At 35.0% G+C, this 14438-nt stretch overlaps 1 protein-coding gene across 1 annotated transcript; it reads left to right on the top strand.

Annotated features, from left to right (window-relative positions):
- Positions 1–12107: 12107 nt before the first annotated feature.
- Positions 12108–14035, top strand: LOC125849133 (60S ribosomal protein L36-2-like). The gene is made up of 4 exons (XM_049529155.1): positions 12108–12235; positions 12549–12653; positions 13485–13684; positions 13824–14035. Exons 2-4 carry the CDS (start codon positions 12552–12554, stop codon positions 13852–13854), a joined length of 333 nt encoding a protein of 110 aa, XP_049385112.1. The 5' UTR covers positions 12108–12235; positions 12549–12551; the 3' UTR covers positions 13855–14035.
- The last annotated feature ends 403 nt before the right edge of the window (positions 14036–14438 follow it).

A 14438-nucleotide genomic window follows, 5' to 3' on the forward strand; every position in this document is an offset into this window, starting at 1 on the left:
TGAAGATCATTCAAGAGAGGTTGAAAACAACGCAAAGTCATCAGAAATCCTATACAGATGTTAGAAGAAGAGACTTGCAGTTTAAGGTGGATGATTGGGTTTACTTGAAGGTTTTACCAATGAAGGGTGTTATGAGGTTTGGCAAGAAGGGGAATCTCGGCCCCAATATATTGGTCCTTACAGTATATCCAAGAGGATTGGAAATATAGGTTATGAGTTAGAGCTACCGCCCAAGTTAGTAGCAGTCCATCCGGTCAACATTTCTATGTTAAAGAATAATATGGGATCCTTCATTTATTATACCTATTGAAGATATTGGTTATAAGGATATCCTATCTTATAAGGTGATACCTATTGAGATACTTGATCTTCATGTTCACAATTTGAGGACCAAGGAGGTAGCATCAGTCAAGGTCTTATGGAGGAATCAATTTGTTGAGGAAGGTAATTGGGAGGCTACGAAGGATATGAAGAATAGATACCCACATCTCTTTCCTTTCGGAGAAATTCTAGACCAAGGTAATGACTTTTTGTGAATTACTCTTTTAATTGCTATTCTATGTTGTGTTGAATTGCATGTTGGGTGTTTGAGTTGGGTGTTAGATGTTCTACCCTTAGTTCTACTTAGAGTGATCTCATTCGAGGACGAATGTTCACAAGGGGGAAGCAATGTAACACCTCGGTGTTAGAAAAGGGCTAATTTTAGAGAGAACTATATTGGAAATAGCTAAACTGAAATTTGTGCAGGTTAGTCTCCAATTGTGAGTTTTGGATCAGCTTCAAATGACCATAACTTTCAGTACATGATCAGTTAGGTGACTCATAATATATCAAATGAAAGATCTTTGAACCCTCTTTTCAACTCTACTAAGTTGGCTAAATTTGGAGTTTTGATGAGGGAGATATGCTTGTTTGAGTCCACCTTGTCCAATTAAGTAAATTCATCCAAAACTAAGGAAGGGTATTTTGGTCTTTTTCTCACCCCATTAGCCTTAAGCATGTTTTCACCCAATTAGTGGTCAAAGCTAATTAAAATCAGTTTACACCTAAGCCTAAAGTGTTCAAGAAATTTAGGGTAAAGTTCAAAATGAGAAAAGTAGAGTTTCAAGAAGTTCTTCGAGATTTTAAAGAAATCGCAATGAAACTAGTTCTTTCAAGGTATGTAAGCATTGCAGATGTAAGGAGAAGGGACTTAGAGTTTGAGATCGGTGATTGGATTTTCCTAAAAGTCTCACCTATGAAGGGGTGATGAGATTTGGCAAGAAAGGGAAGCTTAGTCCTACATATGTAGGTCCTTGCAAAATTTTGAAAAGAGTTGGTAATGTGGCTTACCAGTTAGAGTTGCCAGCACAACTAGTAGCGGTTCATCTAGTCTTTCACATTTCCTTGTTGAAGAAGTATGTGGTTGATCCAGCATTCATAGTACCATTAGAGAGTGTGGGTGTGAATGATAGTCTCACTTATGAAGAGGTGCGAGTTGACATTTTTGACCGTCAGGTTCGTAGGATGAGAATAAAGAAGTCACTTCAGTGAATGTTTTGTGGAGGAATATGTCCATAGAGGGAGCTACTTGGGAAACAGAAGAAACCATGAAATTCAAGTATCCTTATCTCTTTCCTTCCGATTCCATTTCCACTTGAGGTAATTGTTCCTCTCCGGTCTCCTAGTTTACTCTTGCGCAAATTCAGCCTTAGTATCTTGTTCCTTCAGTTGTTCTTGCATTTTCAGCATATTTACTTGTTCTTGGAACTATCAGTTCAGTTACATATCAGTTTGTAGTACTTAGTGGTAGGGATTGCAGCTCTTTCCCTCCATACTCATCTAGCTTAGACTTCATTCGAGGACGAATGTTCCCAATGGGGAATAATTGTAACACCTCCCAAATAAGAGTTGGACTTTCAACAAAAAACTCAAAAAAAATTGGTGAACCACGACAGGGTTCAAGGACCGTGAAAGGAACCACAGTCCGTCAACCAGACGGTGGTTCACACACTCCCTGAAGTGGTGGACCACAGGACCCTTCACGAGCCGTGGGAAGGCTCGTCTAAGCCACGCAGAACCAACTAGGTCCAAGCATCAGACCACAGATCCCTCCACGGGTTGTGGTCTTAATGACGGGCCATGGTAGCATTTGTGGACCTGAGTTAGCAGACCCAGGCCCATGTGAAGATCCACGGTGACCTTCACGGTCTGTGGTCCTTACACGGGCCGTAGTAGGGCTCGTGGTTGGACCACTAATTGACGTTTCAAAGAAACCTCATCCAATTATAAGTGTCAATGATCGTTAGTCAGTATATAACCCAACCAACTGAGTTTGGGTCGATCCCACAGAGAGTAGCTTTCTTTGAATTCAAATACGAATATATGACAATGACCTTCGCAGCTGAGCAACACAACACTTTCCACAGTCAAATTTCAAGATGTTGTTACTGATCCACTTCAAATTATCAACAAGAAACAATCAGATAACTAGGAAACACTTGGGGGGGTTCACTAACCAACTGTCGAATTTAACTTAATGGGAGTATCTCATTACCGATAATGCTAATTCATCGCCGGTAAATTGGACTATAGGTAATGCAACTTTCTCTCGAACAATTACCTCATTTTTGTTAAGTTCTCTCGAACCTCAACACCATCTCTGAAATGACCAGCCCACGCTCTTATCAAATCCACTATCTCAAGCTGGATACAAAGGCTAGCTCTTGGGTTTCACTTTTTCAAGTTGAAACCGTCAAGACCCACTACTAAGGATGCCAAATTACTACGTTGATTTTGTACTCCTCTCTCGAACAAGTACAAAACTCTGAAATCTATCACACCAAATATGCTATATGGACATTAAACCACCATAGTAATTTAGACCCGCTTTAAATTAACATAAAAAATCACTAATCGATAACACCCATTCAACAAAATTCAACAATTAGTCACATTGTCAAACCCCCAAGGTTAGAGTTTTAGCCAATCATAGTGAAAAGTTGAAATACAATACCTACCACGTTTTCCATAGTTGGGTAAATGAAATTCGAAAGTTAAAATTAGCTCAATTCTCTATTACAAAATTTGAATGGTAAACCTTGCTAAAATCACTTGAAATCCACAAGTATAGTGTTTTTGTTCTTTATCTTTTGTTCCTTACGTTTTTGAATGCCTTCTCACTCCAGCAAAAATCATTTTATGCAAGTCTGATGTGTGGCAATTTTGGACCAATCGGCGAGATAAGTCAGGCTTTGCTGACCGCTCGGCGACTTGCTAATTTTCCTTCATCTCGCCTTCATTTTTCCCCTCTTCTAAGTCCAACCACTATAATTTTTTATGAGCCAGATTGGGATCGCCGAGTGATTCCGCGATGCACCATTTTTCTTTTCATCTCACCCATCATCACTTATCTAGATCTCCATCCGTGCTTTTGGCGACCTGGTCATCCATCGCCGAGTGACCAGCGTCACACCGAGTGGAACTGCTGCTCGCCCTAGCTACCTCTCATCCAGTCTTAGAGTTCTGTAACTTTAGGCGGTAGAGTGGCAACTTGGCGAGTCGCTGAGTGACATTGGCGATCTTCAGGCATGTTTTTCCCTTCTCTTTTTTGCTCATGTTATCTCTATTGCCCGTCTCTGTTCTAGCTTTTTTCCTAATTCCATATATCTAAAGATCTAGGTTTCTACATCAGTTGTTGGCACAAAATAAGCATTTGCGGACAATATATCATTATAAATAAAGTCCTAAATGAGTCCAAATCTCGGACTCATCAACACCCCCAACTTAAACTTTTGCTTGTGCTCAAGTAAAACTCAAGTTCAGCAGTTAAAAAAGGATGTCTCAAACAAGGCTACAAAAGACTCAATCAGGAACACACACAACAAAACTCAACTTAATTTGGCAAGAATCAATTGTGCACCGAAAGATTCAAATTATGACTCACCAATATCAAAGATTCTCAAGTTCACAATACTTGCTTCAGATGCAAGTTCAAGCTCAACAAAGCTACTAAAATGCCCTTACACCAAGAGTGATTCCCTAATCACACAATTTGTTCAACACTTTATAGTTCCAGAATCACAAACAACTCTCACACTCACAAAGATGAACACATGCATGACTTCACCCATAGGTTTGCCCTTATTTTCCAACCAACATTCACTTCAGCTCGCTCAAGATCAAAAAGGTCATTTCAAGGCTTGTGACGAGGCTGAGTGCAAAGGTATAGTCATTTAGGCTTAGTGGCTATTATCCTCATGAGAGGAGGTATGAGCCACTCTTCCTTTCCTTTTCTTCATCATTCTCTTTCATGCTCAAAACTGACCTGTCGCGCCCCGTTTTTCTCAAAACGGGTTCTGGTGCACGACCTAACAACTCTTTTGGGCTTTGGAGGATTGAAGAGTCGCCACCAAACGAATTAAGGCGCGTTAGGGCACCTATCTAACCTAACTAATTCTAACTAAGGTCAACGAACCAGAGATCAGGGTAAGGGTTCAAATTACCTCGAGGGGAAGGTGTTAGGCATCCCTCGAGGTCCACAAATGTGGGTCCCGGCCGTGTCTCATGCAGTTTATGTGGGGGTTACAAGTAGCAATTAAGGTCACTTCATTTATTATTTGTTTAATTAGCATGATTACTAAGTGATAAAAACTATTAAACAGTTAAAGCCATTTTAATTATATATTTAATTAATTAAGCATGCGAAAACTAGGTGATGACAATATTAAGCAATTAAGAGCACTTTCATTATTTTAGTTAATTAGATAGATATGCGAGACTAAGTGGTAGCACAATAAATAAGTATTACACAATAAATAAAGAGACGAGCAAGGAGATAGAAATTTGCACAATTAGATAGAATAAACATTTTATTTTTATTAAACTACCCCAAATAATTATAACAAATAAAAGGAGAAAAGGAAAGGGAGACTCTGAAGGACTTTAGGATCAGCACTCGACTTTCTTTATTTCGGTCGATTTCTCATAGGGACAGACAAAACCAAGGTTTGTCATTTAGACCGAGTCGATGCCATCATCTCCATAGGGCCTAGATTACCCCTACCCCACCACCACATGCTTTTCGTCTCTAAAAGGTGTCTAGCGTCCCCACGTAAGGTCCAAGAGGCATTGGACTGCTATTAGGGTGAATTTAGACAAAATAAAATCCTAATAGGCCCACCTAGACACCAAGTCAAACAATTAGGACGACATTTAGCACATAAAGACTCAAGTTGGCCTCTAAGTTTTGATTAACATGCTGGCAAATACAAGTAATGTGAAGGTCGCATGCGAAGTGTGTGGTGTATAAATTCATAGACATACATTGTAACAAATTATTTTATAAATTTTTAAAGGGCAGAAAATTATTAAGTGCAGAAAAGTAATAACTGATTTTTAAAAAATGACATAACAAGTGATTTATAATGCAGAAGATTAAAATTTAGAGCAGATTTGAATGAGGGCCGTATGTTTAAAGTAGCAGATGCAGAAATTAATATGAGGGTAAGAAAAGTTATTAACTGATTTCAAAATATAGCAGGAAAGCGATTACAAATGCAAAAAACTTATTTCAGAAACGGTAGCAGATTTATTATCAATGCAGAGATGCTTAAATTAAGGGTAGTAGTTTAGTTGGTGCATAAAATAATTAGTAGCTGATCACTGCATCAAAACAGTTAATTACGATATAGGAAATTAATTATTTCATGCAGATGAAATCTGGACAGATTAGCTATTGATTGAGAACAGTTGTATTACCAGCATGATGTTAAAGCAGAGTCTACTTTAAATGCAATTTGTCTAAATGGGACGAAGTGTAGCATGTAGAAAAATAGTTAATCAATTTCAATTCTTAATGACAACAAAATTATATTATATGATCGTTTAACAGTTGCCGGAATGCAACATAATTGCTTCAGTTATTTTAGATGTTGACAAATTATACCTTTTATTTTATTTTATTGATACAATGAATAATTATCAATCCTAAGAGCATGATTTCTAAATAAGAAATGAGAAATCACTTGAGACCTATATGCATAATTTCTACACCCGAATAATATATTAAAAATTATGTAACCCCTACAGGCATGGTATCTAAGTGCACAAGTTGAGAATATTATAAAAAACCTATACATAATTTCTATACAAGACATATAAATTCCAAAAAAACTATAGACATGATTTCTAGATGTAAACATGTTGGAGTTAGTATCAGAATAGGCATGACATCCATTTTCTTTAAGCAACTTATTAAATCCTATAGGCATGATTTCTAGATGTGAATATGCTGAAATTTTTTTTAATGGAGCCTATATTAACAAATAACACATATGGCAAATTTAGCACAAAAGCAAATTTTAATCCTTTTAAGTTTATTAGCAATGCTAAAAAAGGTTTAAGCACATAAAGCTGAGATCTAGGTATACTATAGTTATCAAACTTTTATTAATTCCAGTTAATTAATCAAGAGACTACCAATCGTTATCCCGCTACAACCTAAAGGTTATTCACTACAAATTTTGATGATTAACTATGCACACAAATAAATAGTTGATTTTAAATTAGATTATTTAAGGGATTCCGATATGCTCATTATCTTTAACAACCACACATAGCAAATTAAACTAAACTAAAAATAAAATAACAATTAGCACGTATACCCCTCCCCCCTTAGACGATCCCCAAGTATATCATATATATGGAGAGAGTTTACAGATTATTACAAAATCGAATAAAAATTGAATACAAATATTAAACAGGATAAGGTAAACTTCAGTCTAACATCCATAGCGACTTTTCAACCCCGTACTTAAAGTTCAACACCTGTTCAAATAGAGAGAGCAGTGCGCCACCAGCATATAATATGAAGAGAGCTTGACAACATTTAATTGACATATAGGCAAAATAAATACACATGCTGATCAGTTCACGTAGTAATTATAATAAACGACGAATATGATATCACTTATATAACATCATGCCTATCAAGCAACTAAATAGTGATGCAAGAACAAAAGTTAAATACATGTATGAAGAGCACCAACCGGTTAAGCAGTCTAAAATATATCAGCAATGAAGACGAATTTAATCCAAAGAACGACCCGAACACAGCAAAACAGCAACACAGAGAGGAGCTTTTAGGTTTACCGGAAAAACTTAAAATTTTTAAGAGTAGAGGGCAATCTATATTTTTTTTTAGTATTTTAGTATGAGCAAAGTCAAGTGGGAGTTGTCGAGATCTGAGCAATGGAGGAAAGGGTCCTATTTTTATAGTCACTAGAGCACTGCCATAAAGGGAATAGAATAACTAAGCAATCATGGAAATTTTATTTCCTTAACAAATGGGGAGCAAAATCAGTTGCGATATTTACCAAACTAATAAAGATCTTTCCAAAAATAAACAAGTAAATCAGTTTAAATTCTAATCACGCCAGAGGAGTCAATTATATCATGCTTTCCTTAAACAAAAGGAGTATATAATCAGTCCCGTATTTATTTACTTTTTTTTTTTCAAATATAAACAAGTAAGAAATATGCCTACCTATAATTAAAGTAAAAGGAATCAATTAACAATACAAATAACACAAACAAAACAAACAAAAAAAATATAATAGTAATAATAATAAAAATCAAGTAAGATAGGTAATAAGTAAGGGAGGGTGATAATTAGCTCAAAAATATATCAATATGCCTTTACCATAGCCGAACGTGATTTCACCAAAATAAACAAATGCATCTTTACTAATTAAATTAATTAAGGTAAAAAAAATCAATTAACACAAATCAGCAAATAAATAAAAAAAATAGAAAATCCATCAAGCACATATTTTAAAAGGAAAGGAATAAATTAATCACACAAAACTTCGTTGGAATTGCTTACTATAATTTAAACAAGCAAAATACATAGTCATTTCCATAATTAAATATACTATCCCAAAAGTCAAGTACCAATACACCTTTCAAAGTTGATTTCCAGCAATTAAACAAACATGTATGGCCTAGCATATCCTAATTAAAGCTAAAAAAGGAAGAACAAAATCAATTAATGACAATCAACCGATCCATATGAGATCGGTAGTTTATTACTGAGCGAGAGGAAAAAAAAAGAATTATTGACGTAACACTGCTTGAATTAATCACTAAAATTTTAGCAAATCACTCCATTTACCGGATACTTTGCTAAATCAATTCAAAAGAAATAAAAAAAAAGCGGCACATTTTGACAAAGCTAAATTACCCATGCTTTCGTGGTTTCGAAAATGACTAAGAGATAGTCCATATGAAATCGCATCATTTCACAAGCATAAGATCATAAATTTCGATAATCAAACTAAGACGACTTAAATAATAAACTGAACAAGAAACCGAACCTGGACGGATCTGAAAAGATCCGTCTTTCAAAGACTGCCTTCGCCGACCGAAAATGTTGTTCTGTTTTGAACCTGCCAGAGAGGAGAAAGGAACGAGCAGAGCTCGTTTGGTTGCTCGCTGCTGCTGTTGTGCTCGCCACTGCTGCTGGTCGGAGCTGGTGGTGCCGTCTGGTTGCTGCTGCTGTTGACTGCTCGCTGGTGGAGCTGTTCGCTGCTGCTGCTGCTGCTGGTGGAGGAGCTGTTCGCTGCCGCTGCTGGCTGCTGCTGCTGGCCGCTGCTCGCTGGAGTTGCTGGACAGAAAAGGAGAAAGAGCGAAGGGAGGAGAAGAGATGAGGCGCAAAGGGAGAGAGAGAGGGCGCCGGAGAGGGGCGGAGAGGAGCAGCTGCCAGTTGCTCGGAGCTTGCTAGCCGGAGCAAAAATGAGGGAGAGAGAGGGGAGGAGAGGGAAGGAGAAGAGAGCAACGAAGAGAGGGAGAGAGGAACGGCTGCCACCAGCAGGTGGTGGCAATTTTCATCGGAGAAAAAATGGAAGTGGGTGAGGTGGCTGCTGATTTTAGAGAGGAAGAGAATGAATGAGTTCTCTTAGGGTTTGGTTTTGGTAGTTTAAAAATAGGAAAGAGTAGAGGATTCGATCTCAACCGTAGGATTAATTTAAATGAGCGGCTAGGATTTAACTTAAAAGATGAACGGATGAGATTAAATAAAAAAAAATCTAAAAATTAGATTTAAAATTGGAATGGCTAAATTTGTAATAAAATTGGCTAGAATTGAAATGAAAAGATGGCTATAATTGAAATAAAAATTGGAATTGAATAGATTAGAATTGGAATGAATTAGAATAAAATGGGCTATAATTTAAATGATTTTGAGGAAATTTAAGAAATGCTATTCAATTATCATAATATTTTTATATAATTAAAATTATTTAAATTTTAAAACATTTGAATAAAGTAATTACTTTTAGTTTTACTAATAGTTTTAAAAAAAAATCTTAATGATATTTACGATAATTTTATAAAGCACGCATACTAAAATGTATAATTTTTAGACAAAATTGATTAAAATTTAAAACTCGAAATAATTTCAAGAAATTCGTATTTAACCGAATAGCATTCTTAAAATTGTTAAAGGTCGGTCAAAATTGGGTGTCAACAGCAAGAAAACAACTAGGCAGACCACCAAGTAATGATCGAAAAAAGGGATTCAACGCAGGAAAATACAAGAGTAGTAAAGTCACTTGTAGTAAATGTGGTACATCAGGGCATAACAAAAAGACTTGCCTCAAATTTGCTTATCAGAATTAACATTGTTGTATTATTTTCAATTATTATTGTTGATATTTTCTTCCAACAGTTCAGAATTTTTTAAAATAGACAAATGCACTTCTATCCAACTTTAGTTACTTTTGAATTGACATTTCTTTGGTATTCTCTTGTTTGGCATACATGTTTGGTATTCTCGTGTTTGTCATACAATGTTGCATTCTGGGTGACTTAGATAATTGACAACATGTTAAAAAAAAAAAATCTATAACTTATGAGTGAATATTAGTGTAACATACAAATAAATCTAGCACAATTGGTGTACTTATGGTGAAAAAAGAACATTGAATACAATTAAAGCTAGTTAAAGTGAGTGTTTGATTTATAATAGACATCAATAACGTAATAATTTGATATGATATTTGAATAATGCTAAAAAATATTTAAAATACTGGTTGGTTGTACTATATAATACCCAAAACGTACACAATTGGTATAGTTGTTTAAACACAGATAATGATAAAAATGGGTAAATATATGGGCTGATATTCTGGTAATATATACCAAAATATTGAAAATGTTAAAAATAATGATTGTTTGTACTATATAATACCCAGAACATACACAATTGGTATAGTTATTTAAACATACACAATTGGTATAGTTGTTTAAATACAAATAATTATAAAAATGGGTAAATATACTGACTAATATTTTGATAACATATACCAACCTAAAATATTGAATCTGAAAACCACTACTTAAAGTAAAAGATTTTGGTTTGAATGAAACATCGAATTTTTTAACAACTACTTAAGATATAATATGTAATAATGCTGGTATATAGTGTCTGACATGTTGGTATTACATACCAATCTCACACATTGTATACCAATCACACACAAATTCTGTTGAAATGTTCTATTATAAATCAAACTCGGAGTCCTATTCATGGCGAAACTATGGTGAATCGGATGGTATAGCTATGAACTGTAGTGAAAATTGTTCAACAAAGAATGTGAAAAGAAGAAGATGGAAGGGTTAAAATTTTTGAACAGAAGAATATGGAAGGGGTTAGACGTTTGGCAGAAAAGAGAAATGGTAAAACTTTCCTAGGAACTATATCTCTCCTATTGAAAACAACACCAATTTTATTGGTAAAATAAAAAGTTATATCAAAAAAGGAAAAAAATAAATATGATCCCTATAATAATCAATGAAACATGTAAATATGGAACATTGAAACGTGTAAATATGGAATTGTAATAGGAGATATAATATTGGAAAAATTTATTATCCCTAATTAATCTCCACGTTAAATGCACGTAATTCAAAAGGCATGAGAGAGGAAAATCTGAAAAAATAAATAAACTTAAATACAAAAATTAATTATTTTGTTATGTATGTAATTTAAAAACTATGTTTATAATTAAATGGGGAAATACATAATTACCCCATTAAAGTAAAACCTATTTTTGAAAAAGACACTCAAACTTTGCGGGGGTCCTAATACCCCATTGAACAATTTGAAAGTAATATAAATATCCCATTTTTGGGTCAAACCCACTTATAAGAAAGAAGGTGAAGTCACTCACCAATTATTGCTTGCCATGTGTCAATTTTTATATAATTTCTTAATCTTTGTTTTTATTTATGTTTTCTTTTTTGTTAGTTTTGATTCTTTATTTTTTCGTTCTTCTTCGCTTAACCCATTTGTTGATCTCCTTCGTCCTGGAGTAGACGCCATTGAAACAACACTAAATCAAAATTAAAACTGGAAAATCAAATCCACTTTCAAAATTATTATTTTTCAAATTAAAATTTCTATCAAAGTCTTCTTTTTGTTTATTTTACCTTTGATTTTTGCTATAAATCAACCTGGGTGGTATTTGAAAAAAAAAAAAAATTCTCTCTCACCCCAGCCGGCCAAGAAAGAGGAGAAAAAATCTGAGGATGAAACAACAAATCTGTTGTTGCTTCCGTTATCAATGGAAGAAAGCCGACTAAAAAGGCATTTTCTTTTATGGACTGAAATTGTGTTATTTAGTTACAATCAAATCTCTCCGTCGAAATCCAATCTAAATGAAAAACGAAAAGAGAGAAAAAAAAAGAAAAAAATTTCAAGCTATTGTCATCTCCTTCAATGGTGAAACTCACGAAGAAGAAGAAAGAAAAACAAATTAAACAGTAAAATAAAAGATTATTTAAATAGTTAATAAAAAATATTGTAAAAGAAAAGTTTAATCTTATTTTTTTTGGTTTCCACGCTCTTCAGGTGAGTGACATACACTCTCTCTATAAAATATCAAAAAATGGTTCAATAATTTCACATTTAAATAGTTTAGGGGTGTATTAGGACCCCCGCAAAGTTTGAGTGTCTTTTTCAAAAATAGGTCTTACTTTAATGGAGTAATTATGTATTTTCTCTAATTAAATAGAAGTACATTGATATTTTGTTAATTAAAGTCTTAAGTAGTATATTTTTGTAATTTCCCTCATTGGGCTTCTTTCTTAGTGCGAGCCCAAAACTTTGTGTATATAAAATGCATCACTCTCCCAAAACCCTAATTCCTCTTTTCACAACCCTACTACGTCGGAGCAGATCCAACAGATTGAAGAGGTAAGTGTCACTCGCCGACCTCTCTTCCTTTTTCCGTTTTATCTCATATTTGCGTAGCGCTTCCGTACATATTCTGCTTTTTTAGGTTTGAAGTTACGTAAATCCTCGGTTGTTTTATGCTTGTACAAACCAGTAAAGGGAAAAAAAATTGCACTTTCCATTTCTTAGATAATTTTTATCATGAAAATTTGCATTTCAATTGTTTTTTTTTTCTGAGCTGTAGAAAATTGTGATTCTCAGTTGCTTTCATTGTCCTACTGTGGCAATGCAATTTTGTGATTTGAGGTTGTATGTTGAATGTGGTTTTAAATAGGTGATGGCTCCAAAACAGCCGAATACAGGGATATCTGTTGGCCTAAACAAAGGCCATGTTGTGACCAAGAAGGAATTAGCTCCACGCCCTTCTGACAGAAAAGGGGTGAGTGATGTTCTTTATGTTGCCTGTCTTTGTTGATTGCTAGTGATATCTGTTTGATAACTTGGGCTTGTATTGTTTGGATTTGAATCTATGGGCACATTTTGAACATTTATATTTTTCATGGAGCACAATTACAGGAAATTGGGTTTTCTGATATAGTCACCCAATTGTCTTTTATAGGTGTCTGCATCCCCGTTTCTTTTTGTATCACATTGAACACAACTCTTGGCTTTATAGCTTAGGGTTCTCTATTACCTTTACCTGTTTATTTTTGTGACTGCGGAAAAGTCAGATGCACATGATTTTTGTTGTCTTAGAAGTGAACACCACCTGGCTATGCTGTTCTTGTAGTTGTTAGAAGAGAATGATGTAATTTGGGGTTTTGGGTACCAATACAATTTATTGGGTTTGGGAGTGGAAGTTTTGTAGTTTTAGGAAGAGTACACTCCTGACATTATCACAGATGCGTGTATTCTTGTACTAGAATGGGTTGATCGAGTGGCAGGACAAAGATTTATCCCTTTGAGAGTAAAGAGAGGTGAATAGCCTCATATATTCCATAGATTGTTGGCAGTGTTGTTTAGGGATCATGTACAGTCTCTTACAAAGAAATGCTTTTTAGCATGATGCTTGTAATCTTACGAAGTATGTTTTATCACAGTGCTATTATCGTGGGAAGGAGGGTTAAATAATTTTAGCTGGTTTCCTGCATGAGGTTTCCTATTTCTGATTTGGATCTGTGTACCATGCTTTTGCTTGCCAATTGTATATGTTTTACTTGCATCTTCTTAACACATCATAATCTGTTCTTTCCATTTTATTTGTTTTTAGAAAACAAGCAAAAGAATCCACTTTGTGAGGAGTCTTATCAGAGAAGTTGCTGGATTTGCTCCATATGAGAAGAGGATCACTGAGCTTCTTAAAGTTGGAAAGGACAAGCGTGCCTTGAAGGTAGCCAAGAGGAAGTTGGGTACTCACAAGAGGGCGAAGAGGAAGAGAGAAGAAATGTCTAGTGTTCTCCGCAAGATGAGGTAACGACTTTATTATTGGTTTTAATGATTCAGTATATCAAGGATGATGGTCATTACTATTATTTTCTTACTGAAGAATGTTACAAGTCCTTGCGAAGTATCTCATGTTTTATTCTTTTTATCGTTTTGATTTGTACAGGGCTACTGGAGGTGGTGAAAAGAAGAAGTGAGGCCTGTATCCACCACTATTGATGTTTGAAGGACCCAGTTAGTTAATTCACCAGCTTTTACATTTGCAATGTATTTTTGTTTTCAAGACAGACTGATCAAAAGTTCCCTGTTTATGTTTCATGAAGATTTTGGAATTAGTGAGATTTTAGACATTTTTGCAAATTGCGTGCTTTTCTGGTAGTACTTGTGTTGATTATCTGCTTGATCTTTGAAGTAACTTGGACCAAGAAATTTGTCCATGATGACTCTACGTGAAATACCAGGGACAAACTTATATGACAGTTCAATGCTGTTGAAATATATGTGCTTAACATGTACAATCTTTTTTGGGTTATAAAAAAGTCGATTGGACATCTTTGCGTTTGTTTGGAGAAATGTTTTCCACCATAGGTGTATTTCCTCCCTTCTTTGGATCTTTTTTTTAGGGTACAAAGAAGGTAACTTGATAATCATATACAGTAAGAGATTAACTTTTCTCCACTGACAGTGGACAACAAAATTGCGCAGCACAATAGGGAAAACAAGACACTGCTGTAAACTTTGGCTGAAAGATGAATTATGTCATCTGTAAGTTTCAGGAAAC

This window comes from Solanum stenotomum, chromosome 12, assembly GCF_019186545.1.
Source record: "Solanum stenotomum isolate F172 chromosome 12, ASM1918654v1, whole genome shotgun sequence".
In the NCBI taxonomy this organism is placed as follows: Eukaryota; Viridiplantae; Streptophyta; class Magnoliopsida; order Solanales; family Solanaceae; genus Solanum; species Solanum stenotomum.